This window comes from Gouania willdenowi, chromosome 16, assembly GCF_900634775.1.
Source record: "Gouania willdenowi chromosome 16, fGouWil2.1, whole genome shotgun sequence".
NCBI classification, from domain to species: Eukaryota; Metazoa; Chordata; class Actinopteri; order Blenniiformes; family Gobiesocidae; genus Gouania; species Gouania willdenowi.
In genome coordinates, this window is record NC_041059.1 from 6,752,201 (window position 1) to 6,778,285 (window position 26,085).

Sequence of the window (26,085 nt, forward strand, 5' to 3'; positions counted from 1 at the left end):
CGGTTCAGGGGGCCACATGCAGCCCACGGCCTAATTCTGTGCGGCCCTTAGAGTAAATCACCCAAAAAAGTGTACGTCAAGTAGTTGGAAGAACCGTGAACCAAAACATAATACAGTAGTCCCTCACTATATCGCAGTTGACCTTTCGCAGATTTATTTTTACAGTGTATGAACGCGCATTGTATTCTGCATCCTGATTGGCTAATGCTGCGTTCACCCACCAGTGACATATCCAACTCGGTGAGTTTCACTGCCTGCTGAAGCGAGGAGCTGCGCTCCTTTTTCTCCTCTCATAAACATAAACCACCAGTGAAAAAAGCCAGTGGGATTAGCAGCTAATGCTATCCTAGCTCAGTGCTACAGAGACAACTTTTACCTGCTAGTACCACGTCCTGACGTCATCGTCAACAAAGACTCTGAATGCGTTCGGCATCAATGTCTGATCGCTAGCAGTGTGACTCTGAAGTGCTGTATGTTTGAAAACAGGTTTATGTTTTAAAATCTACGAAGGTTTGAAGTTTGAGAGTGTTTAAACAAGAGAGAAATGTTCATTCCTGTCTGAGAAAAGTGTATAAAGTGTGTGGTGAGGGGTTTTAAAACCTGTATAATAATTGTAAAAAAAAAAAAGCTGACGACTTTGTGGATTTCGCCGATTGCGGGATATTTTTAGAACGTAAACCCCGCGATAAACGAGGGACTACTGTACACAAAACAATTCCTAAAACACACAAAACAGCAAAATGTCACCAAATGTTCACAAACACCCACAAAAACATTCCCAAATTACACAAAATTACTCATAAAATGCACTAAATAATTGCGAAAACACACTAAACACTAACAAAATTACTCAAAAGACATGCAAAATGGCAACAAAATGACAGAAAAATACACAAGAGCAAAATTTCAACAAACACAACAAAGTGTTTATAAAAACACACAAAACAATATCAAACATTCAATCAAACAATCACATTTTTGTGGCCCATGCTGTGATAGACGTTGCCCCTCCCTCTATAGCAGACTTCTATAATAATGACCAACCTGAGCATTAACAGAGGAAAGAACAAAGACTTTTTATGGTAATTTTGTGTGTTTTTCTGTCATACTCTGTATGTTTGTTGTTGTCTTGCTCGTTGTGAAGCATTTTGTGATTTTTTGTTGTCCTTTCGTGTATTTTTCCTGTAAAAGATATGTTTTTGGAGTCACATTGTGTATTTGTGCTGCCATTTTGTTGGAGTAATTTGTGTATTTCTGTTGTCATTTTGCTTGTTTGTTAGTACTGTGGGTTTGCAGAGTAATTATTTTGTGTTTTTCTTGTCTTTTTGTGTACTTTTGTTGTCGTTTTCTGTCATTTTGTATATTGTTTCAAGTAATTTTGTGTATTACTGTTCATTTTTGTAATAGCTTTGTGTTTTTTTTGGAGTATTTTCTGTTTTTAACTTGTCTTTTACTGTATTTTCCTGCAATATTGTAATTTCTTGTATTTTTTTTAACGTATTCTTGCTCTTGTTTCGTGTATTTTTCTGTCATTTTGCACATTTACTTTGGGGGCCACATAAAATTAGACCGAGGGCCGCCAGTTGCCTATGTCTGCTCTATAGAATATAGCTTCAGTAATTGTACAAATCCCATATTGACAGACACTTCACGTGTAGCCGTGTTGCTTTTAGAGGGTCATGCTCAGGTAACATTCAACATGTCTTTTCAAACTAGCCAGTAGTGAATGGTGAATGGACGAGGACACTGACAGGACTGACAGAAATTAAACAAAGGCTTAAGTTTACAGGACAGACAGGATTGTGATGAGAAAACCCGTGGCCCAGAGCTGCTGTGTGTGTGTAATGTAAAGGTTGTATTCAAAACGTAACCCGGCCAAGGTTAAGCTGAGAGGTCAGCAGCACCTGATCAATGTTTGATGAGATTAATACAATAACTATCATAGAAGTCACACAAATCACCTCTGGTTTGTCTGTATTGAAGGTGCAGCTGCAGTCTCAAAATGTGAAATTACGTCTTGTCGATAAATCATGTATGTTCCCGTTTCATATCTAATTGATACTTTCTGAACCACTTTAGTCAAACGCAAGCTCTATTATACATTTCCTGAGCCAATTACAGCTTTTGAAGCCCACACAAGAAAATGAATTTGAGTTTTTTCACCCCGGATACAGAACTAAACATTAAACCTGAAAATCTCCATCCAGCAAATTGGATTTGATTGCATATGAATACGCAATCAAATGATATCATCACTTAAGGAGAGTGAATGAAAAGAGAGAGAGGAACTTAAAGCTGCATTCTACACAAAGAGCCTTTAAACAAAAAGAAGGGAATACTGTAGCTACAAAATGAAAAAAGAAAACAAAGCGTCTCCTACTGGGAAAGTTGATCCCAAATATTACAAAATGCCTCATTGTTCAGAAACTTAGAGAAACAAAACTATCTCAAATTACATAATCAAACACCTTTTTCTTTGCTTATGAAACACTATCAGGTGTCAAACACGAGGCCCAGGGGCCCAATCCGGCCCCTTTAGAAAGTAAAAATTACTGAGAAAACATATTGTTGTGTAGGTTATTAAATAAATCAGTCGTAGATATCTCAGCCCTTCTAAATACACAAATTCAAAAAAACTCAACAATATTTGCAAGTGCTCGCAATTTTCGCATGATGTCGGCCATTTTTAATCCTAAATTATAGAAAATACTCTAAATAAGGGCTGGGCAATATATCGAGTTTTCTATTTTGGCGATACAGAAAATTACAATATCGCCTATATATATATATATATATATATATATATGTTTTATAACTCTTTTGATTTGGAAGCCACTGCTTTCACTACTTCTTTTGCTACTTTGCACAACAGCATTAAAAGCACACTTAAAACACGTACAATTGTAAAAAAAATGAAGCTACTTTGCGGATTTCGCCTATTGCGGGTTATTTTTAAAACGTAACCCCCGAGGGACTACTGTACACTATTATAGAGCCTATATTTTAAATGTAAATATTGCCGACGATCAGGTTAATTTAATCGTGGCAACCAAAATCGTGATCACAATTAAAATTTGATTAATTGTGCATCCCTAGATCAAACTGCTCTGTATTTGGTCCCTGAACTAAAATGAGTTCAACAATGCCTGTCCTATATCATGCTAATGCAAAGCCTTGCCACACACCAAGCTAAGGAGAACATCCTGTTTGGTTGAAACCAAACTTGCTAAATCAGTTATTTTACAACACCCAGAACAGTGCATTGATGCGATTTGTCACCATAGTGACCCTGTGATCCTCCCCACATGACTGACGGACCTGATGAGTAATAATCAGCAGAGAATCATTCCACAGGAGCCTCTGTCAGGCTGAATCCAGATTCCCTGGCTCAACTTGTTAGGTCAGCACATCTAACATCAATTATTATCCAAAATACAATGAGCTAAATCACATGGTGATGATTGGACAGAAATATTAACCTCCTTAACCTGCAAACCTAATGTCTCAATAAAACAGTGTTTCTAAATTATGATGAATATTAGTGTTTTAGGACCCAAGGCTGGTCACATTTTGAAGGTCTTAGTGTTGTCTCAGACTCTAGATTTACCGTCAAGACAAGTCGAGACCAGCACTGATCTGCTATTCTTCAGCTTCATGAATGTGAGATTAAGGAGAAGAACTTGGAGCTGTTTCTGATTAATTCATGTTTTAATTTGAATTAAAACATTTAGCGTTAGCTCAGTAATTGTTGCCTTATGTGTCAAACTAACACCTGCAAAAACTCTTATTTCTAGTCAGAAATACATCTCAACACTCACTGTAAATGTCATTCATCTGACAAATAAACATCTCATTTACAGAAATATACAATATTTCTGGATTTACCGGTGGCTGTTAGTAAATACGATTATATTTTTAAATTTTTTATTTGCAAGAATTTAGTTGAACAAATTTGTCAAGATTTTTGCATGTTGTGCTTTAAAACAGTTGCAGACGCCTCAATTTTGTCCGCCAAATGGATTTAAAAGATTAAAACTAAGGAGAGAATGTTCTTTCAACCTTGTCATGGATTTTAAAAAAATGGGTTTTTAAAGTCTTGGTTTTGTCTCGACCCCCAAAAGTATTGGTCTTTTGAATTAATGGATGAATGAAAGTTTATTTCAAACACATTTTACAACAGCATGTTCCACAGGCCATAGAAGATCAAAGTTCAAATACAGTGTATTAAAAATAAAAAAATTAACATACATTTTTGTTGAATTGTGATTATTTTATTATTATCATTTATTATGTTTCCTCACAGGAGTTGAAAACTAATATTTTCTGAAAAAATATGATGAAATATTTTTTTTTAGAAACAGAGTTTAAAAAAAAATGATTGTGGAAAACAGAATTTGAGAGAAAAAAATATAATGGATTTAATAGGACCGTAAATATTTAACACCTCTCTTCTGTGGTGTGTAATACAGACCAATTCTTGATTTAAACACAAAATGTTTTAATACTGCACAAAGTTAGAGCTACTTTCTTCTTCTCTTCTAAATTGAATTAAAATTGGCACCAACTGAAATATCCTAAACCAAATCAAATTGAATCTCAAATTAAAGCGGGCCTTGTGAATTGAATCCTTTTGCGAAATTGGAATCGTTACCCAGCTCTAGTAAAAACCATGTGTTTGCATCGCTTTTTAACCCTAGAACACTATCTGTGGGGAATTTTCACATTACATTATTTTCAAGCTCTGTTTGTTAGAGTATCTTTGGTTCTGGGGAAGCTTCAGCATCTTCTCTGATGTTTTAGAAGGTGTGGATGTCGTCCTAATCCAAAATGACCACTTTTTTTTTTTATACAGACACGTGTTCAGGTGATTTTCACCTGGCAATAGTGGTAGTTACCCGTTATTACTACACTGCATGTACTGACATCACTGCATCGCATCTAAGGAATAAAATAAGTTAAAGTGGTCGTGAAATGTCCATGCTATCTTCACTTAGTCCAGTAATTGTAAATAAATATCACTAAGTGGTGATTTCCAAGGAAATTCATATGGTGATGAAAATATGTCAGTTAGGTGATCGAGAAAATGCCATTTTTTTTAATTTCTTTTTTTTACTCTACTCTCCTGCAGCGGTTCATGTAACTAGGAGAATATGCCTTCATCAGGGAAGCCCCAAATGCCGCAGAAATAGGTTGATTAAAGACCAAGTTTCCAGTTTCATATTTTTTTTCCAAAATTTTTTTTGTTGGCACATTCCTAATTTTTCAGTAGTTTTCTTTTCATTTTGTTTGGCATGGCATAGTTGAAAATAAAAGAACACAACTCTAATGTCATATATTGTTAAATGTTGTTATATTTTTTCAATTTTGATGGTAATTACTGTATATTAGATTGGGTTAGTGATGGTGTTACTAATTTTAGTGATATTGTTCTAGGGTTAATTAACTGACTTGTCCAAGTCTTGCATAGAATGGTGTCGAGTACAAGTTGAACACTAATAGATATCCAGGAGTTGGAAGAGGTAGGAGGAGATATTTATCATCATAAGTTATGCAGGACAGGGGTCCTCCAGGACCAAGCTGGGACACCCATTCAGTGGAAAATAAATAAATATATTTGGTCATTTTTGTTTATTTGTTGTGGTGCTTTCAGTAAATTCCACATTACATTCCAGCCTGTGCAGCTCAAAGCACTTCCTGAACATAAGCAGCTAACAGAACACAGACTATGTCACTCACCTAATTTCATCAGCGAGGCCAGCAGCACCCATAATGCGATCTCAAAGGGGGTCTGAATGTTCTGGTAGTCCACGCTGAGCACAGGGAACGGCTTTTTGGTGATGTTGTGCGAGTGAATGGCCACTGCGTGCTCGTCTTTCCTGTCCTGGTGGCTGATATCCGGAGAGCTAACAGCTCCGAGGGGGAGCACGGAGCCCTGGAGCAGCACCACGACCACCAGCAGGAGCAGTGCCTGCTCCAGGACACCCTTACCCGGCCTCGACCGAGACAACATGTCGGGAGAGAAGAGTTGAATAAATAAAAAATAAAAAAAAGTCGTTCACGAAGCAGAATAAGTTCAAGGAAGTTGTGTTGTAAACTGACGCGTTGTGTTAAATACACTAACTATTCACACGCAGCAGTCAGCATAGTTTTGTCGGCGTTTAACGGCTGGTCTGAGCCCAGCATCTTGTCCAGTGGAGGTGGTGGTGGTGGTGGTGGTGGTGGTGTGTTCCAGGTGAGCGGCCGACCGACACAGGCCGTCCAACCGTCCGCGGAGCGAAGCAGGAAACGTCAATGATGAGGTGAAAGAGTTCCAACCTGCCGGAGCTGCGTCTCACAACTTAGTCCGTGTCAGAGACCACCGTCGGTGGGAGTAGATACAATCGCTGATGCTGGAGGCGACTGGTCAGGGACAGAGGCATCCGCTCCGCTCCATCCTCGGCTGGAGCCCAGAAAGTCTTCAGTGAGGCGGCGGCGAAGCTCTGCTACTGACCTTGAAGAGGAGCTGCACGGACACCACATTCATCGCGTGCTGCTCCCTACAATGAATGATTCAACTTTTCCCTCCCTTTTTTAAAAAAATAAATATATTAATTTGTCCAAAAATGCTGCATCTCTGCAGTAGTCCACCCCCGAGGGACGACACCTGGGTGTGGGAGAGTGGATGAGTGCTGAGGGGGGACTGGGAGTGAGCTGTGCCCCGCTGTGTGGAGGCTTGTCCCGGCGTGTCTCCCCTAAAGGAGGGTGTCCTGTGCTCTGCAGTGATGTTATGGGCTCAGTCAACCTTCAAACACACACACACACACACACACACACACATACACCCTTCGTGGATGGGAGGAGGATGAAAGTAGAGGGAGGGGGAGATGGTAACTACAGTGACACCTATAGGAATGGAGGTTTGGGATGTGGCACTCACCTGTCCACAGTACAGATCACGTGTCAATCAAACCCCCGGTCCGGGGGCCAAATCCGGCCCTTTAGAGCAGGGGGGCGGACTCCAGTCCTCGGGGGCCGGATTCCTGACACTTTTAGATGTCTCCCTGCTCCAACACACCTCGTTGAAACCAATGTGTTGTCATCAAGCTCTGCAGAAGCATTATAATGAGCCCAATCAGTTGATTCTGCTTTAGAGTATCCAATTCAGCCCTCAGAAAAAACATGAATTATTGTGTAAATCAAACTCAACAGTTCCTGGGTTCAAGCCCAAAGGTAGACACTTGGGTCCTTTCTGTGTGGAGTTTGCATGTTCTCCCCTTGGGTGCCCTCCCGGTACTCTGGCTTCCTACCACAATCGTCTCTAAATTGCTCGTAGTTTTCACATGGGCCACATGAAGCCCCCAATTTTAAACTGGTTTTCTTACATTTCAAATTGCTTCGTTTGTTCTATTGTTTTTTGTTTTTTTTTTAACTTTCAGTGTGATATATGCGTTATGTATGGTGAATCTTGATGCATTTATTGTCTAAAAAAGCCAAAAAGCCAAAATAAATAAAATCAGAGTTATACAAATATTTGATGGAATAAATTAATAACCTTATAATATAGTATACAGCATAACACTATACACAATGACGCTTCACATGAGCGTTTTGGGATATATAGAGAAAGTGAGAGTAAGAGTCAGAGTTCCTGGGAGTGGCTTTAAAATATACCGTACTCACAATATGAGTGTGAAGCTCCTTATTGTGATGAACTGAATGATTGATCAAGTGACAATGCTGGTTTTTCAAGGCAGTGATGTTTCTTCATAGTTGGAGCTACAACTTCCAATGGAACTAACAGACACTGATGTCATTGCATTAAAATCTGAGGGGGAAAAAAAATACAGAATACATGAAAAATAAATCAGTTTATTCAAAATCTATTCAAAATCGTTGTTGTTTTTTGTTGTTTTTTTAAAGGAGTGTTTGTCTAAATATAGTTTGCTCCTCACATATTCAGTGTGTTGCCGTTTGTCTCTAAAATGTAGCAATCAATTATTTTCCAAAGCACAACCTGCTATACAGAATCAGATTAGGTAACGTCTGGTGTCCCGTGGAGATCAAGTGGTGCACCAGTAATTGCTGACGGTCAGTGCTGATAACACACTTATCAACACGTGTTCAGTCACAGTTCAGATGACAATATGTCTGGAGAACTTGTCACTTCTCTCTCCAAAGTCGTCTGAGAGGGAGGTGTTATGCTTTAGTGTTATTTGTTGTTGTGGACACTCATCATTTTTTACATGGAAAGCTGAGCTGTGAAGGGGAAGTAGTTCACGACGGCCTCTGGAGAGATTACAGCAGGAAGTACTGCTTTCATTCATCTCGTTATTTCTTTCTACACAAGATTTTTAAAGGAATCTTCCACTGTTTTTACAAATGTGGCCTAAAACCTTTGACATGTTGTTATTATAAGATTTATGTCTAACAAATTACATTATTTCTGCACCATATTTGTTTTATTGCCTTTTAAAAGTGCTTTGTGAGCTGCCACTACCAATGAACGTTGGTTCACAACACACAAAATAAATGTCAAATGAATTATTAGGGATGTTAACTGCAAAACAATCAGGAAACGTTGCAAGGTTGCTGGTAGACCAATTACTACTAGTGCCTCAAGCAGAAAATGTCTTTGTAAATGGTTTTGTAATGAAGTTAATAAGAAACCATTACCATCCATGGGCAATCAAAGAGACAAGAGGGCTTTAAATGCTACTGAAGCAGAAATGCTACACACAAAAAACAGTCATTGAAGTGTATCTCTCATTCATTGTAAAAAAAAACCCTCAAACTATTATGAACAAAGGCCGTCGCTAAAATGTTCCACAGTGCAACACATTCTTAAAGGGATCCTCCACTGTTTTTATAAATGTGGCCTAAAATCTTTGATATGTACTTTTTAGAAGATCTATGTATAACAACATGCATTATTTTGCAACATATTTGTTTTTATTAACTTTTAAAAATGGAACTACTTTACCGTTTTAGAGCCTGTGTTCCGCCATCTTGAAATCACGTGATTGATGACATCTCAAGCGCCATTTCCCTTTAAACATCCCATTGTTTTCTTTTTAGATTATTTACTCTCTTTTTTGTTCAAAATGCCAATTATTGCTGCTTTGGTTGCTCTAAATAATTAGGAAAAAAAAATGTGACCGCAGCGGGCTACAGTTCTAACTCTGCGGTTTTATCGTAGACAATGAAGCAGGGAAGAAGAGCTCTCCTAAGGGACTTGCTTAACTTCAGCCATCAGAGAATCAGCCTGGCACTGTGCGATTTTTTTCAATCGTTGTCCTCAGCTCCAGCTCAAACCGTGTGACTCAGGTGCAGAGCCCGAATGTGCACAGCTCACGATTCATGTTCTCACACTGTACGTTCATACACGACGCGTTGGGGTCTTGTTTCCGGAAATGCAATGTACAAATTAGAAGGAGAAGAAGAAGAACACTGAAGCGTCACTATTGAAACAGACGAAGAAGAAAAACCCGGAAGTGGAGAGACACTCGCGAATCTCAGCAAAAAAAACTTTAAAAAAGAAAAGACGGCGAAGTGATGGACCAGGAACTGGCTGGACAGACGTGGGCACGACAGTCCGTCAATTTTACAGCAGTCCTACGGTAAGCGTTTAGAGTAAGCCGGTCCGTGGCGCTGCTTCAACTGTGAGAAACCCTCACGAGGAGCGATGTTTGATATCCTTACGACCATACGATTGCTGATCGGGAGCTGGTCGTAAGGTGTTAATTGCTTCTCGTGACCCCATGTATACTACACGATGCATGACACACGATCTAGCAGAGACTCGCACAATCCCACAAAATAGTCGCACGAGTCAAAAATCGGCTCAAAATGGGCCAAAATCGCACAGTGTATGCTTGCCTTTAGGTGAGCTCTTCTTCTTTCCTTCCTTACTTTTTTTTGGTTCACAACTGTTTTTATTCTCTTTCTATAAACAAAAGAGGTGTACATTGGCATCTTTAACTTTTCCCGATTATTTAGAGCAACCAAAAGCAGCACAGATTGGCATTTTGCCAAAAAAAAAAAAGCTGCTAAATGACCTAAAAAGTAGGCTGAAAGTTTCACTCCATTAGGAAACAATGGGATGTTTACAGGCAAATGGGGCTTGGGACGTCATCAGTCACGTAATTTCAAGATGGCGGAACACAGGCTCTAAAACGGTAAAGTAGTCCCATTTTTAAAAGTTAATAAAAACAAATAATGCATGTTGTTAGGCACAGATCTTCTAAAAAGTACATATCAAAGATTTGAGGCCACATTTATAAAAACAGTGGAGGATCCCTTTAAGAATGTGTTGCACTACTTTGCATCTGTGGAACATTTTAGCGAGGGCCTTTGTTCATAATAGTTTGAGGGGTATTTTTTACAATGAATGAGAGATACACTTCAATGACTGTTTTTTGTGTGTAACATTTCTGCTTCAGTAGCATTTAAAGCCCTCTTGTTTCTTTGATTGCCCATGGATGGTAATGATTTCTTATTAACTTCATTACATAACCATTTACAAAGACATTTTCTGCTTGAGGCACTAGTAGTAATTGGTCTACCAGCAACCTTGCAACGTTTCCTGATTGTTTTGCAGTTAACATTCCTAATAACTCATTTGACATTTATTTTGTGTGTTGTGAACCAACGTTCATTGGTAGTGGCAGCTCACAAAGCTACAAGGAATTCCCCGAAAAGCTTTAGCTAACAGTGAGGCTAACAGTGAAGCCAATTTCCTCATTCTTTTCCCCGCCTCAATAAATACCAGTTCATGGGAACTCTCTATAGCTATAAGAAAACCGTTTATCAATTTCCTTGATGACTTCTTCAGAATTCGGGTTCATAATTCTCATAAAACGAGCTGAATAGTTGTTGGCATAAAATACAGCTAATGTATGCAGAATGCCTGGGATGTTTTGAGTTACTCTGCGCACAGTCCCAGAGCATTGTGCTAAAATGAATGTGGGTTTTTTTTAGTCGAGTTTCTTATGCAAGAAAAAGAACAATGGATTCTGTGTGATTTTCCATGTTCATGTGATGCTTGGATAAAAGCACAAATAAGTCTCAAGGCATTAGTAGTAGGTCACTGTCGTCTTGGTATTTCTCTCCTTAAGGATGATTTGATAAATTCCCTTTGCGTAATAAATTAATGTTGAATAAATCCCTATTACAAGATTCACAACCTAAATGGCACAAGTCCCTCTAGCCAGGTTTGATTCCCAGTTGCACCGAGAAGGGTATCCATATATTTGCAACATATAGCAAGCAAACTGCGCAAATTACTTGCCAAATTTCACTAAATCACTTTATTTTTAATTTCATTGTGATTGCCATAGTTTTCCAACTTTAAGTACCGGTAAAAGGTGTTGCTAATATCAACAAATGATCCAAAAACCTTGTTTATTTCTTTATTTAGCAGGATCCCCATTAGCCTAGCCTTTGAGCAGCGCTAATCTTGCTTTCATGTCTAAGCTATTGTATCTGTGCAGATTTCTTAGCCACACTTAGCAGCTTGAATTGAAGCTAATGTAGCCTTGGTTTTATAAATCTATTTAAAAAAGTTGTCTGAGAAGGAGGTGTGATGGTTTAGTGTTATTTGTTGTTGTGGATGCTCATCATTTTTGACACAGAACGCTGAGCTGCAAAGGGGAAGTAGTTCACGACGGCCTCTGCAGAGATTTCAGCAGAAAGTGCTGCTTTCATACATCTCATTATTTCTTTTTACACAACATTTTAAAATGGATTCTCCACTGTCTTTTTAACAAATGTGGCCTAAAACCTTTGACATTTTCTTATTAGAAGATCTATGTCTAACAAAATGCATTATTTTGCACCATATTTGTTTTATTGCCTTTTAAAAATGGGACTACTTTACAGTTTTAGAGCCTGTGTTTCGCCATCTTGAAATTCAGTGATTGATGATGTCATTTGCCTGTAAACATCCCATTGTTTTCTATTGGAGTGAAACATTCAGCCTGCTTTTTAGATCATTTTGCACTTTTTTGGTCAAAAAGCCAATTTGTGCTGCTTTTGGTTGCTCGTAAACTTCAGCCCCCAGAGCGTGTCAGCGCACTGTTTAAGGGAGAGTAAAGTCCCTTAGGAGAGTTCTTGTTCTCTGCTTCATTATCTACGACCAAACCGCAGTGTTGGGACTGTCGCCCACTGAGGTCACAGATCTTTTCGAGTCACAACTGTTTTCATCCTCTTTTGGTCATCTTAAAGACTTAAATCCTTGTTTTAATCAGAAATAAAAACCAGAAATGGTGTAAAAGGTGGTGAAAAGGGATTTTAAGAACCACATAAATTGGTTAAAAGTTGCAAATTAAAGTGGCCAAAAACGGACAGAAAAAGTGGTAAAAAGGGTTCAACGTGTCACTATTGGAACAATTAGTTTAATCTAGCAAATAATGGGCATGACAAATAGTGAATGTGGTCAAATTGGCAAAAAAATAAGCATGAAATACGGTGAAAAGAGATTAAAATTGACGATATTTGGAAAAAGATGGGAAAAGTGGTAGAAAGGGTTTATAAGCGCAGAAAATGTCTGGAAAGGGGGAAAAAATGTAGAAAAAGCATTGATTTTTGATGGAAAAGTGTCAGAAATAAGAGTAATGTAGCAAAAATACATTAAAAGGAGCAAAAACATGGCAAGAAAAAGTGATGATAATAGGTTAAAATATGGCAAGTTTGGTGCAGTTGAAAAATGGTAAAAATAATCAAAAATGGGCTCAAATTGTTCAAAAAATATTGTTAGTTTTTCGAAGGCATCTGGCGGCCCTTTCCTGACCCCAAGGTTGAGAACACCTGATTTAGATAAATCAAAAACAGCACAGGCTCTAAAACAGTTAATTGGTCTGATTTTTAGAAGTTAATAAAAACAAATATAATGCAAAATGATGTGTTTTGTTGGACATAAATCTTCTATTAAATACATTTCAAATATTTGAGGCTAAACTTGTCAAAACAGTGGAGGATCCCTTCAAAATCAAAGGTTTTACACCTTAAGCGCATCATGTAAACAACGTTTACTTAGGATTAGTTATTTTTCCACTGTGAGATTTACCAATCTTGCAAAAATATATATATAATGACTACAGTAAAACATTTGCTCAACACTATGTGTTTTCATTAGAAGATAGCAGCTGGATTCTACACTGTCGCCATTAGGATTTGTGATGATGAGTCAGCAGGGATTTAGCTGGACACTTTGAAAAACACATTGTGACATGACAGCACCTGGTGAAAGGTTTTTAAATGGTGACACGCAGTGCCAGACAGTCTGCGAGGAAGGTTAGCAGCAAAATATTTTGGATGTTTTAACCACACTGTGTGCAGCTGGTCTCAGTAAACATACAGTAACTCCTGACCTGGAGCCAAAGCTTCCATTTCCAACCTTTTATCTTTATATTCATCCTCATTACATAGCGTATTTCCAGAGACATTTCCTGCAAAACTCACTGCTTAAACTACATCCAGGTCCCTTATTAAAGGAATACAAACTGATGTCAAAGGTTTTCATTCCCTACATTGGATATGGGCAACGCACAAAATTGGAGAAAAATACAACAACAAAAACCATCACAAACTCACAAAATGATTTCAACAAACATACAAAATGACAAAAAAAAATACTTGACTGCAATAATTAACAAAATAATCATTGTAACAGACAACTGTCATTGAGAGTACACTGCTTTTTTTTAGATATCAATTAAATAAGTCAAGAAACATACAAAAAAATAATTAACAAAATGATTCCAAAAAACAGAAAATCACAGAAACGTACACAGAATGACAACACAAGGAGAACAAAAATACACAAAATTGCTCAAAAATTACAAAACACAACTAGATATACACAAAACTATACAAATTGATGACAAGAACACACACAAAAATGACTCCAAAAAACACAAAATGACAAAACAATACAAATATTAACAACAATAGGACACCAAAAATACACAAAAGTACTCCAAAAATGCAGAACACAACTAAAGATATACACAAAACTATACAAAATGACAACAAGAACACACAAAAATGACTTCAAAAACACAAAATGAGAAGAAAATTGAGAAAATTACTCAAAAAACCCACACAACAAGAAAAACAACCAATACCTCTGTCTTTCTTCCTGTATTAAAGCTCAGATTGTTCTTTTTTTCTAATTAAAAAAAGGGGGAAACAAAAGTTTAAAAGAAATATGTAAGAGTTAAATTTCATAAAGATCGTCCAACTACAAACAGAGATATTCATTTTTGAAATTTTGTCAATGATAGAGATTTATTTATTTTTTTTGAAAAACTGATCCAGAATCAGTATATTGATCTGGATGCTGTCCAAATTTAAATAGAATCTACCATGCCGTAAGGTCTATCTTCTTCTTCTTCTGTGTAGTTTTACAGCGGTTGGCAACCAAGGCAAGGAGCGTTAACGCCCAAAAGGTCTATAGAATTTGGTCAAAATCCATTGAGTATTTTTGACTTAATCCTGCTAACAAACGAACAAAGACACATGTTAAAATCTACTTTAATACCATAAAAACATACATGTCCACAGAAATATACAAAACAACAACAAGAACACACAGAAATGACTCCAAAAAAAAAGCGGGAAATCAACAAATTGACTCCAAAAACACACAACTACAACAAAAACACACAAAAGTGTGATAAAAGGTGCTATCCCCTACCTATGTGAATTAAGGCAAAGACACGTTTACATAATTATTACCATGTGGATGTGGGTGAGACGATGATGCACACTGTAATGTCTCTGGAGTCATTTAGTGGTTGTTTGTGAGCCACATGACCAGAGTATATGGTGGCAGCAGCTTAGAACAAGCTGACAGCACTGCTGGAACCAATTATTAGTGAATAACAAACCAAGCGCACCATCATGATGAACTGCTGAAAAACGTCTCCCAGCAGGAGAGTCCTCTACTGTGGAACGTTTTAGCCCCAGGGCACCAGCAGAGCAATTTGATCTCAAGTGGGATGGCTCGTAATGATCTTATAATGAAGAGAAGTCTGAATTTATGGCTTTTGTTTTAGTGCAAATAAGTATTGATACATTATTAAGATAAAGAAAACAAAAATATTCTACGAACAATTTTGCAATTGGCAATATTTGTGTAATTTAGTGTAATAAATTGTGAGAAATTGCAAGATTTTTTGAAACATTTTTGATTTCTTTCCATAATTCACAATCTAAAATGACTGCATCCATGTGATATAAGCGTGGGAAAACTTTGAGCCCCTGAAAATATTGTGGAGTTTTAAGTGATTTTGTGAATTTGAGATATCTACAACTGAATTATTTGATAATATTCACAATAATTAATGTTTTCTCTTCTTATGTGGACCAAATTGGATGCTCTAAAGCAGTGGTTCAAATTTCCACTTGCTCACAGACATTGTGGCACAACTCTTTAAAATACATTAAAAAAAGGTGAATATCAACACCTAAAATGGTCAAAACATCAGAAAAATATGAGTGAAGCTTTCAGACGACAAATTCTGACACAAATTAACAAAATAAAGGGGTACTCGCCTTAAGACAGAAAAGACAAGGGTTACATTGGACAAAAAAGGTTGGGAAACACTGCTCTAAAGGGCCGTATTTGGCCCCTGGGTTTTGAGTTTGACACGTGTTGTATGCATTTAAACCAAACCATATACATATTATGGAATAAGTAATGACGGTAACTGAAAAAGGAACAAACAAAACACTTTTGACTGGTAATAATCGCCCTCGACCTGGACTCAAACTCACAAACCAGGGCATGCAAACTGCATGAATATATGACCTCTGCCCTAAATGACAGCTTTTCAATCACATGATTCCAGGGCCATGTTTAGCAGAAGCCACTGATATTCCTATGTACCATGTGAATTAGGTGGATTTTCCCCCTTTCTGTTTAAAAGTAAGAGCTTTCATCACAGATTTTGTCCTAGTGGCTCGGAGTTTCATGACTCGTACTGATAATTATATTTGTTTACGGAACACATTTCATTAAACTGTATCAAACAAACTCTGTATCTTAATGACAGTTGCTGTGCATTATTCTGATGAATTTCATTACCTTCTGGCAAGCTTCCTGGTGAGGTTTATTATGTGTCATGCCCTGAGGAGGCGTATATATATATATGGCTGTTCAAAGCACCTGCTGCAGACACTGCTTAAAGTGCCTCTGCACAAATACTATTCCCCTGCACACACACTCACTGCCCAACCCTATTATTTCTACTTTATTCAATAAAATGAAGTATCTTTGGCTTCAAACTCACTGATCTGTCAACACTTAATATGTTAAAGCTTGAGCAAAGCATCCTGAAATACCTTAATGCTCATAATTAATAGCATTGGTAATTACCAAAATTCTTTTTGCAATGGTTGATTTACCATTTTGTTGAAGCTCTTTAATAGAAATTGTATTTTAAATGCTAAAATGTAATACATGAATTTTCAAATTCACTGATTTACAAAAAAAAAAAAAAAAAATGCAAGAAGCACAATTATGTCTTTAATTCATTTTCTGATCTGCTTGCTTCTCGTTTCAGGGTTGCGCAGTATTTCTTGATAAATATGTCAAATTAATTTTAGTTATTTGCTTTTCATTCCTGAACATAAAAATTAGTTTTTGTGGTCAAAATGTTACGCTTGCATCATTTCACATCTTTCAGAAAAGAAGCCCAGTGAGCTGGGTATAAAAAAGAGAATTCATTTGGAAATCCCTCATTCCTGTTCAAAATGGTAAAACGTATAAATATTGAAATTTTTTTTAGTTTTCAACAAGTTTTTGAAATATTTATGTTTAAAATTCTCATTTCATGACAGCCAGTATATATATAAAGACATAATTAATGATTATATGGTAAAACAGTCATAAATGATTATAAATTCCAGGTATTGCACATAAACATGATTAAAAAGCCCAAAAATATAACAAAAAAACAAACAAAACAAGGACAAACATGTGGAATAGAGGTTGACGTTTGCAAGTATTTACATAAACCCAACTTCCTTTCCCCACCTGTGGTGGGAGTAGAACAGCCAATTACATTTTACCTTCTGACATGCTGTAGACCTCCACAGTAATATCACAGATTATCCAATCCAACAAAATCTTCAGATTTTATATGTTTACAGCTACTTATCGGTGTTTGATGTTTCAATTGCTACTACATGTAAAAAAAAAAGACAACATAATATAAAATATAAAATTAAATAATTGAGAATGCATGTCTTTGTATACAATCATCACGTTATCCAATTTAATCATGATTTAATTTCTTACTCCTTTTATTTCTTATTTTTTTTTACTTTTAAATAATTCAAAAGTGCTAATAACAACATATGAATGTTGTTTGCCAATAAAATTCTGCACTAACCGTCTTTTTCCTGAAGGGGGCGACATCACTACAGGAAGAATACAACACGAGGAGGTAGATTTGTGTCTTTTTTTTCCAATAAAAAAACAATCACTTCAACAAAAAAGAAGAAAAAAAACCTTTTCAATCAAAAATGTTTTACTTCAATCAAAAATAAATTTTGTCAATCAATAATTAAATACAATGCAAAGAGAAAAGTGTTAAAATGCAACAAAATATTTGAGACCCAAATAAATTAATAAATGCATTTAAACACTTTTAATTGAAAGGGTTTTCTTTGATGATGATGATGATGATGATGCTTTTATTATTATTACTATTATTGGGCCATAGTATGGGTTGTACATTTGTGTCTTTATTATTCAATCAAAAAACAAAACATTCCAATCACAGTTTTTTTTTCCCAAAAATTTAAGAGAAAAAAGTGTTTTAACGCAAAAAAATAATAAATAAATAAAACATAATTGTCTTTTAACAGTGAACTATAATTAAAGCCAAAATGTGAATTTTTAATATTACTGTATATGTCTACAACCACTCATTGTTGTCTTTATGGAACATTTCAGAGGTCTCACTGTATTTATGAAGCAAATAGCAAAGAAAATATTTTCCCTATTACAGGTAAAGGGAGTTTAAAAATACTGATGGTGTTTTTCTGTGTGTTACTTACCAACTGATATTGAATATAACACCATTGAGAAACACCATTTTGAACAATGACCTTTCTAACCACTAGGGGCGCTAAAGTACCATATTTAAAAGAGAGACTGAAGTAGCATAAACTGCTCCAAAATACATCAACAGATATAACAATGATCAGAATATATCTATGAGCTATAGAGCTTTATAACAAGAATATTTCATGGTTATGCGGAACTGGTTTTGTTTTGTTAAACCTACATAATTTTCAGCAGATGGTTACAATGTCATGTTTCAATGAACATATGTCAGGAATGCAAAGAAACAGCCTCAGCTACTCTAGCTTCTAATGTGAGCTGGGTTAGGCAGCAGAAGAAGACATCTGATGATACACTTTATTAATAATTTCAATATTTGCTTCAGACCTGTCTGGGAACTTAAGTTAGAAACATTTGTGTTTTGTTAAATATAGGCTTGAGATCAATGGAAGCCAACACGACTTTGAATATTGTTACAATACAATGTTGATAAGGTGTTAATGTTTCATTTATTCAGACAACTCATGAGTCATTTCTGGATGTGGTCAACTTGAGCAGCAGTTGCCTCTGAGGAAGACTGATAGCTGGCAGTCGAAACATGTCACAAGATCAAAGTAAATTTCGAAGTAAATTTCCTGTAAAAAAGTTGTCTGAATAAATAAAGGCAGTGGCTATTCGTACGTGTGTCGTAACAATATACCGACATTCTATCCGTATGCAGTGCCCTTATATGGCCAGTTTAGGTCATGTGATAGGTAAGTCATTGTTCAGTTTAGGTCACGTGACTAAAACTTACTGGGGGTTTCCACTGGATACGTCTCCACTGCACCACGGCACCGATTTGGTTTTGCCCCGCTATCCGCCGTCCGGTAATCCCCATCGGTTGTGTTTTGAGTGCACCACGGTGCACTCCGGTTGGACGACTGACGTCACGAGACAGAGGAGTTCTCAAATTGTTCAAAAAACTCTAAATTTTAACAAAATCCTGCAATTTTTCTCACATTAAATAAAAATTGGTAAAAAAAAAAAAAAAAAAGATAAACAAATCAAAGGAAGTTAAAATATCTGTCACTTAATGCTCAGATATTGTGTGCAAAATTTGGCACATTAATGTTGAAATTGTTAGTTTTTCCACCAAAAATCTGTGGCCCACTTGTGATCCAACTGGTGTGTATTTGGCTCTTGAACTAAATTGAGTTTGACACCCCTGGTTTAACACATTATTTCAAAATGAACACAGGTGTGTGTGATGGTTCCTTTGTATTTTCCTTCTGACTGATGGATGAGGTTTCGACTTTTCCTCAGTCTTTGTCGACTGTGAACACTTCAGAGTTCCATGAGCCCTGATTGGCTAAAGTTGGTATTAAAGATTGTTAAAAATCAGATTTAGCTGAGAGACACTTGCAGCAGCAGCAGCAGTGTGTATATATAAGTAAACACACACACAGTCACACACTGTTCTAATAAAACAGGGCCAGAATCTTTGCTCCGTGCTGTCAGGCCAACATTTCCATGGTGTCCCTCCCTTTGTGTTCCTGGCAGACCCTTTGGCTCAGGGGCCAACCATAGCTCTTACCTCATTACCATGAAAGGTGGGCTAGCTCAGCATCTCTGCTCAGGTCACATCTGGTACCACCCAGTGTGTATGAAGGAGGGAGGGGAGCTGGAACACTTTGAACTTCAAAGCATGCAATGAAACTTCACTGTGTCTGCATAAGAGCACTGTTATAATGTAGACGTAATGTTTCACACTGAGCCTTACCTGTAGAGGGCAGCACTACTCATCTTTGTTTTTTTTTTTTTTATTTAAATTTTATTGAAAAATTGCAATAGTTTACAAATCAGTAAAACAACATAAAAAGATCATTTGTAAAGATTAAAGCAAATACAGGCATCTTGGAGTACAAGAAAAAAATTTTCATACACAAGCAGAGGTCTTTCACCTTTTTTCCCTCAAAAAACTTTGGAGTATTCAATTGAACTCGATTATGAAAAAAATAAAATTTGGAATGGATTTTAAGATTTTTGATTTATGAATATGGAATTGCCATTAATATGATGAGACTAATGAAATATATTGATTTAGGTTTGTTTTTAAAGATGAAAAAACACATCTTTTGGCGTTATTACTATTGTGTTTTTGGTTCTGTTGTATACAAAGTCCTTAACCGCATTCTAGAATAAAAACGTATATGGGCAGTGGTAAAACAAATGTAAAATTGCTTCAGCTTCAATAAAACAAAAAGTGCATTCATCACTCTTATCAGCATATCTGGAAATTAATATGTCACAGGGATAAATGTTTTTTTGAAATGTACTTCAATGATTTTATTAGATGAACAAAATTGAAAGGGGCATTACCAAGCTTTTTTTCCAAAAAGTGAGATGTCTTATGTGTTTATTATAACTCTTTTTATCAGCAAGTTTTACACCAATTAACAATAAACAAGGGAATTTTGGTTTGCATATTTGATACATTAGATGACCTTTAAAAATGTAAACTGTGCCTGAAGGAATAGCTTTTAAAGGGCCACTGTTATGAAAAATTCACTTTATAATGGTTTTGTTACAGTCTACAATCTACTTCCCTTTAGCCTCATTCATAGGGTCAAAGTTGAAAAAGTTCCGTTTCCTACCTTCCTTGTTATTCCACATTTTGTAAAAAGTCAGCTCCAAACAGGTGAGTTGGATTTTTCTTGCTAACTGATGTCACCTAGCGGAAACTCCTCCTCCTGACAATCCTGGCTCCTCCTACCCTATATAAAAATGTGATCTCCTCCCTCTCAAACTACTTCACAGCTAAAACAAACACTGCAGTTTAATATAGAATATATATTGCACTTTATTGTCATATATGTAAAGCTACATACACAAAATGTGTTCTCTGCATAGCATAATGTTTGATTTGATTTATATTGATCATGTAAATGGCACCTTAAAAATAGTTTAAAATTAAAAAAAGTAAATTTCCATCAACAAATAACAACAAAACAGTATCTTGCATCTTCAAATTCTATCACATCTCAGTTTACATGAACTCAATGTTATACAAAGAAGATTTTTTTTTAGTTAATGTATTTAAAGGGCCACAAAAAGTAACTTCAACTTTGATAATGCATGATCATGTGGTCAACTCATGCTAATTGATAATTTCTTTCCACACATAAAGCATGCATATTTAAGCGGCACATTAGCGATAAATTAATCTGTTCCCCACACAATAAAAATCTCTATTTTCTTCCAGAATAGTGTTTTTGTTGGTTTAGTAACAGTATCTTACCAGGGATTTAAAACTTAAGGTTAGCCACATGGTGCAGGAAAGTTGATGGTCTGTAGATGTTACAGGAGGTGAAGTAGGAAGGTGCTGAGTCATTGCGCAACGTGATTTATTTTTAGGCTAAGAAATTGTTATAACTTGATTTTATTTGTCATTAATCATTAATAGCCTCTGTAAGAAAATAACAACTCTTTATTTCAATATTTTTATTAAAGCTATCGGGAGCCATTGTAAAAAAGTCAAAGAGCTGCAGGTTGCAGACCCCTGACCTAGGGGTACACGTACCCCCATTTGAGAAACACTGAGATAGAGTATAGGAGCTGCATATCAACACTTCCACATGCTGAGAGGTGGAGGATGATTATGCAGAGTTATTATTAGTCATTATTAGCCTGAGAAAGGGGAAAAAACCCACATGCTGCTCTGTCAGCAGCCTTCACCAACAAACATTACACAACTCTCCAACGTGTTAGTGTTTGACAATGCTCTGACTCAACCTTTGCACCCACTAACACGAAGCATCCGCTCACTCAGTCAGAGGGGGATGTTTCAGCACGCACTGCAGAAACGGCAGCTTGGTAATTTGCCACCAAGCTGCCGTTGATGTATAATTTACAGCTCCTATAAATTCCACTTTCATGTATTATTTAACTGAGTCCCTGAGTATTTGGATTCTGTTTTTACTCAACTCAAAATTGAGCTGAAACATGACTATCCACTGTGTTTTATCTTTCAGAACTAGTTTAGAGGAGAAGTTCTTCATCTTCTTACAGTTATAGAGTTTATTTCTGGTTTGCTGAAGTTTGTCAATACTGCAGTTGTTATAAAGTGGCAGGACGTGACCAAAGACACCTTTTCCTGTTTTCAAAATTAAAGCACTTTCAGCAACACTAACCGGTCCCTAACTAAGCCCATGTTGCTGCCTTTAGGGATTTATTGCGTAAAGCTGCTGGAGACCAATACATTTTTCTAATAATCAAATAAAGACATAGATCAATAAATTGAACATCATTTACTCACAAACAAATGTCAAAAGTAGAAATGGCCTTTGTTTGTTTTTTGTCTTCACCATAAGCATTGCGTTTGTTGACAAATGATCATGTGACTTGAACTTTGGGAAATGTTCACGCATTGCAGTGATACACCAGTATTCCAGTAATACAACTATTAATCACCCTGAAACTGTGAAATACGTCTACATGGAAGTATTTTTCCTTCATTTTTACTGGGAAGTCTCGTATTTCTTCACCAGATAAGGAGGACAGTGATTCACTGGTCACCATTTTTGTTCTAGTTTGTTCCCATCATCACCTCCCTCCATCAGACATTCAATTTTACCTGGATCTTTCTGTATAAACTCAAAAATAAACATCTGCCATTATTTCAGCCAGTGAAAATAACAGATATGTGTTGGGAAGTCACTTTGGCACAGGTTTTTTGGGGGAAAACACAATAAATCAATTTGTTTGACAATATATAAAAAAGACTTTAATTTGAGCAGCAGTTTTACATCTTTTTTTTTAGCAAATGATCTTTGATTTATTGATCGATGAGGTCTGCACTATCTAATGAAAAAAACATACCCCCACCCCCGCCCTGGACGTACAGAGCAGCTGCCTCAACATTACAGTAGTGGAAAGCACGCTCATTAATCTGCCATTATGTAAACACTCCTGGATGAAATAAAATATGAAGAATTGCTTTGTCTTTGTCACCTCCAGGCATCTTTACACAATTTGGATTTGTCAATAATCCGGTTGCTCAGCAGCTACATCCATAGCCTCGCTCCGGCCTGGGGCACGTGTTCACTTCCTGTCGAGAAAGGCTGTAATTTCCACAGCGATGAGATTTTTACAGACTGAATGCATCATGCTTACACACAACTTTGAGTTCTTTGGCCACTTTTACAACAGTAACATCCACTTCTTGAACCCTGTGACTCATTTATTTCATTTCTCTATAAATGTCATCATTCTCCATCTACAACCGCTGCCACTGTGTCAGCTCAGGGTGACGAGCTGATTTCAGAGTTCAGTGGCGCCCTGCCTCGTCGTGTAGCCACATGAGACGCTCACAGTGCCCGTTTTGTCTATAAAAAGATCAGCCAGCAGAAGAAACAGTACCACAAAGCTCTGTCTCGCTCTATTTTCAGTGAAGGAATGACAAAAATATAGGCTCTCAAAAATGCACGGGGCATTCGAATCGCTGCTACAAGTTGCATTAAGGCGACAAAGTTGTTTAACTACTTGCTGAATCAATTGGCGGTTCGGGAGTCACATGTGGCCCTTGCTCTAATTTTGAGTGGCTCCTGAAGTAAATACACAAAATGAGGTAAAAACACATACAAAGTTACAGAAATATACACGAGACCAGTGGTTCTCAAACTTATTGTCTGACTATAACATTTGCATCGTTTCATCATTATTGAGCATAATGATGGAACGAGTTTCTGTATAACACACATTTTAAAGAATCTAATTTTGTAAAAAGAAAAAAGTGGAACGAAACAATATTTAATGCAGATTGTGACCCCATGTTGATATCAAGAATTTCTGGTGACCCCAAAAACATTTTTTTCTAGAGTTAGTTTTTGATCATGTTTCAGCACAGGTTTCAGCACAGATTTTTTTCATTATTAATTTTCATTTTATTTTTTTTTTACTGTATTTTACTTAAACTAGATTCACAAAGTGAAAGTATAAATACAGTTGTTTAAGTTTGTGTTTTTTAATTTAAAAAAAAAAATTAAAAAATCTATTAAAATTTTTCAGAAATTTCAGGTGACCCCATTTAAAATCCAGGCGACCCCACATTGGGTCCCAACCCCAAGGTTGAGAAACACTGATTTAGTGGCTCCTGAATTTATTTCTATAGTTTGTATCATTTCCGGTCATCTCACGCCTAAGGTGGGACCAAGACTGATCTTTTTTTTTGTTGATTTTCCTCTCTCTCTCTCTCTCTCTTTCAAATACCCCCTGTAGTGCCATCGCGTACCCCCATTTGAGAAACACTGCACCAGACAACATAACTACATAAAATGACTCCAAAAACACACAACGGCTACAACAACAATACACAAATCGGCTCATAACACACAAAACAACAAAAAACTAACTTAACTACGCTAAATGACTTCAAAAACACACATAAAACGACAGTAAAAACTCATGAGACAACAACAGAAAGCGAAAAATGAGAAAAAAAAATTACACTAAACAACTACATAAAACAAAACAAAACAAAACAATATATTTCACCAAAAACACATGAAATGACAACATAAATTTATTGTTCGATAATGTGGCCCTCAGATCACAAAATGACCCCAAAAACACACAACAACAACAAAAAAACAACAAATTATATTATGACAACAAAAATACACAATGGAAAAACAAACGGAATAAGAGGAAAATACACTAAATTACTTCTAAAACACACATAAAACAACAGCAAAAACACATGAGACAACAACAGAGAGCACAAAACGATTACAAAAAACAAAACAAAACAACATATTACACCAAAAACACATGAAATGACAACATAAACATATTGTTCTTCCCTGTATTCATGCTCAGATTGGTCATTGTTCTAAATGCAAACGTGATAGTGAGCAGCATTAGTGTAACCTTGCTTGTGAGCAGATTTAATTCAAAGACAGAAGCAGGAAGAACGACAAAGGACAGGCAACAACATCCTTCCCAGCTCTCTGTGCCTCTGCATTAGACTTCCTGAACAGACGCCCCCACAATGTATATTGTTCGCTTCAAATGAGACCTTCATAAATTGTAAAGTGGCTGTCAAAGCAAAGTGATGTGTAGAATTATAAATAAATGCAGTGAAGGTTATGAGTTCACTTCACAGAAGAAAACACACGTTTGAAGCAACATGCTTCTCACTGTCCTTGAACACGATGGTGAAAAGCTGAGAGAAAATGAAAGAAATGTCTTGGTAGCAAAAAAACAAACAATTTTTAATTAAATTAACTCAATATTACACAAAACATGTTCATTTAAAGCCTGCAAGGAATCAATGGAAAGCAAAGACACTTCTATATCATTGTTAAAAACCTGTACACATGAAAAATAAATGTAAATGTAGATGTTAAATGTAAATCTAAATGTTAAATTGGTTGTCAAGTGTCTGACATTTAGATTTAGATTTAACATTTACATTTGCATTTATATTTAACATTTAGATTTAACGTTTATATTTAACTTTTGCATTAAAATTGAACATTTTTACATTTAGATAGATTTTCCATGTGTGTTTTAACAATGATATAGAACATGGTGTTTTATATTAATTTGTCCTAATTGAAAGAAAAATGAGCTAAAAATTCAAAATTTGTCGGCTACAAACAGTAATGGTGTACACATAAAAAAATAATCTAAATCTAAATTTTAAATCTAAATCTGAATGTTTAATCTAAATCTAAATGTTAAATCGGTTGCCAAGCGTCTAACATTTAGATTTAGATTTAACATTTACATTTAGATTATATATACTGTATTTATTTACACGGTCAAAAGTTTTAGAACACCACACTTTTTCCATTTTTTTTACTGAAAATTATTCAGTTTATTGTGTCATTGCATAGAACAAATAAGCAATTTGCAAAAAATAACTGAAAAAATTTGTGTTCTAAAGCAGCGATTCTCAACTGGTGCGCCGGAACCCAAAAGTGGGTCGCGGACCTGTGCTGGGTAGGTCGCAAGTCAAAAATAAATAAATACTCAATAAGCCTTTTATT

General features: G+C 36.2%; 1 protein-coding gene across 1 annotated transcript in view; it reads right to left on the bottom strand.

Annotated features, from left to right (window-relative positions):
• The window catches only part of slc9a1a (solute carrier family 9 member A1a), a 41,877-nt gene extending 35,068 nt beyond the window's left edge, over positions 1–6,809 (bottom strand). The window contains exon 1 of the mRNA XM_028469976.1: positions 5,737–6,809. Within this exon, the coding sequence (XP_028325777.1) occupies positions 5,737–6,010 (274 nt within the window). The 5' untranslated portion in view covers positions 6,011–6,809. The remainder of the gene's footprint in view (positions 1–5,736) is intronic.
• Positions 6,810–26,085: the final 19,276 nt, after the last annotated feature.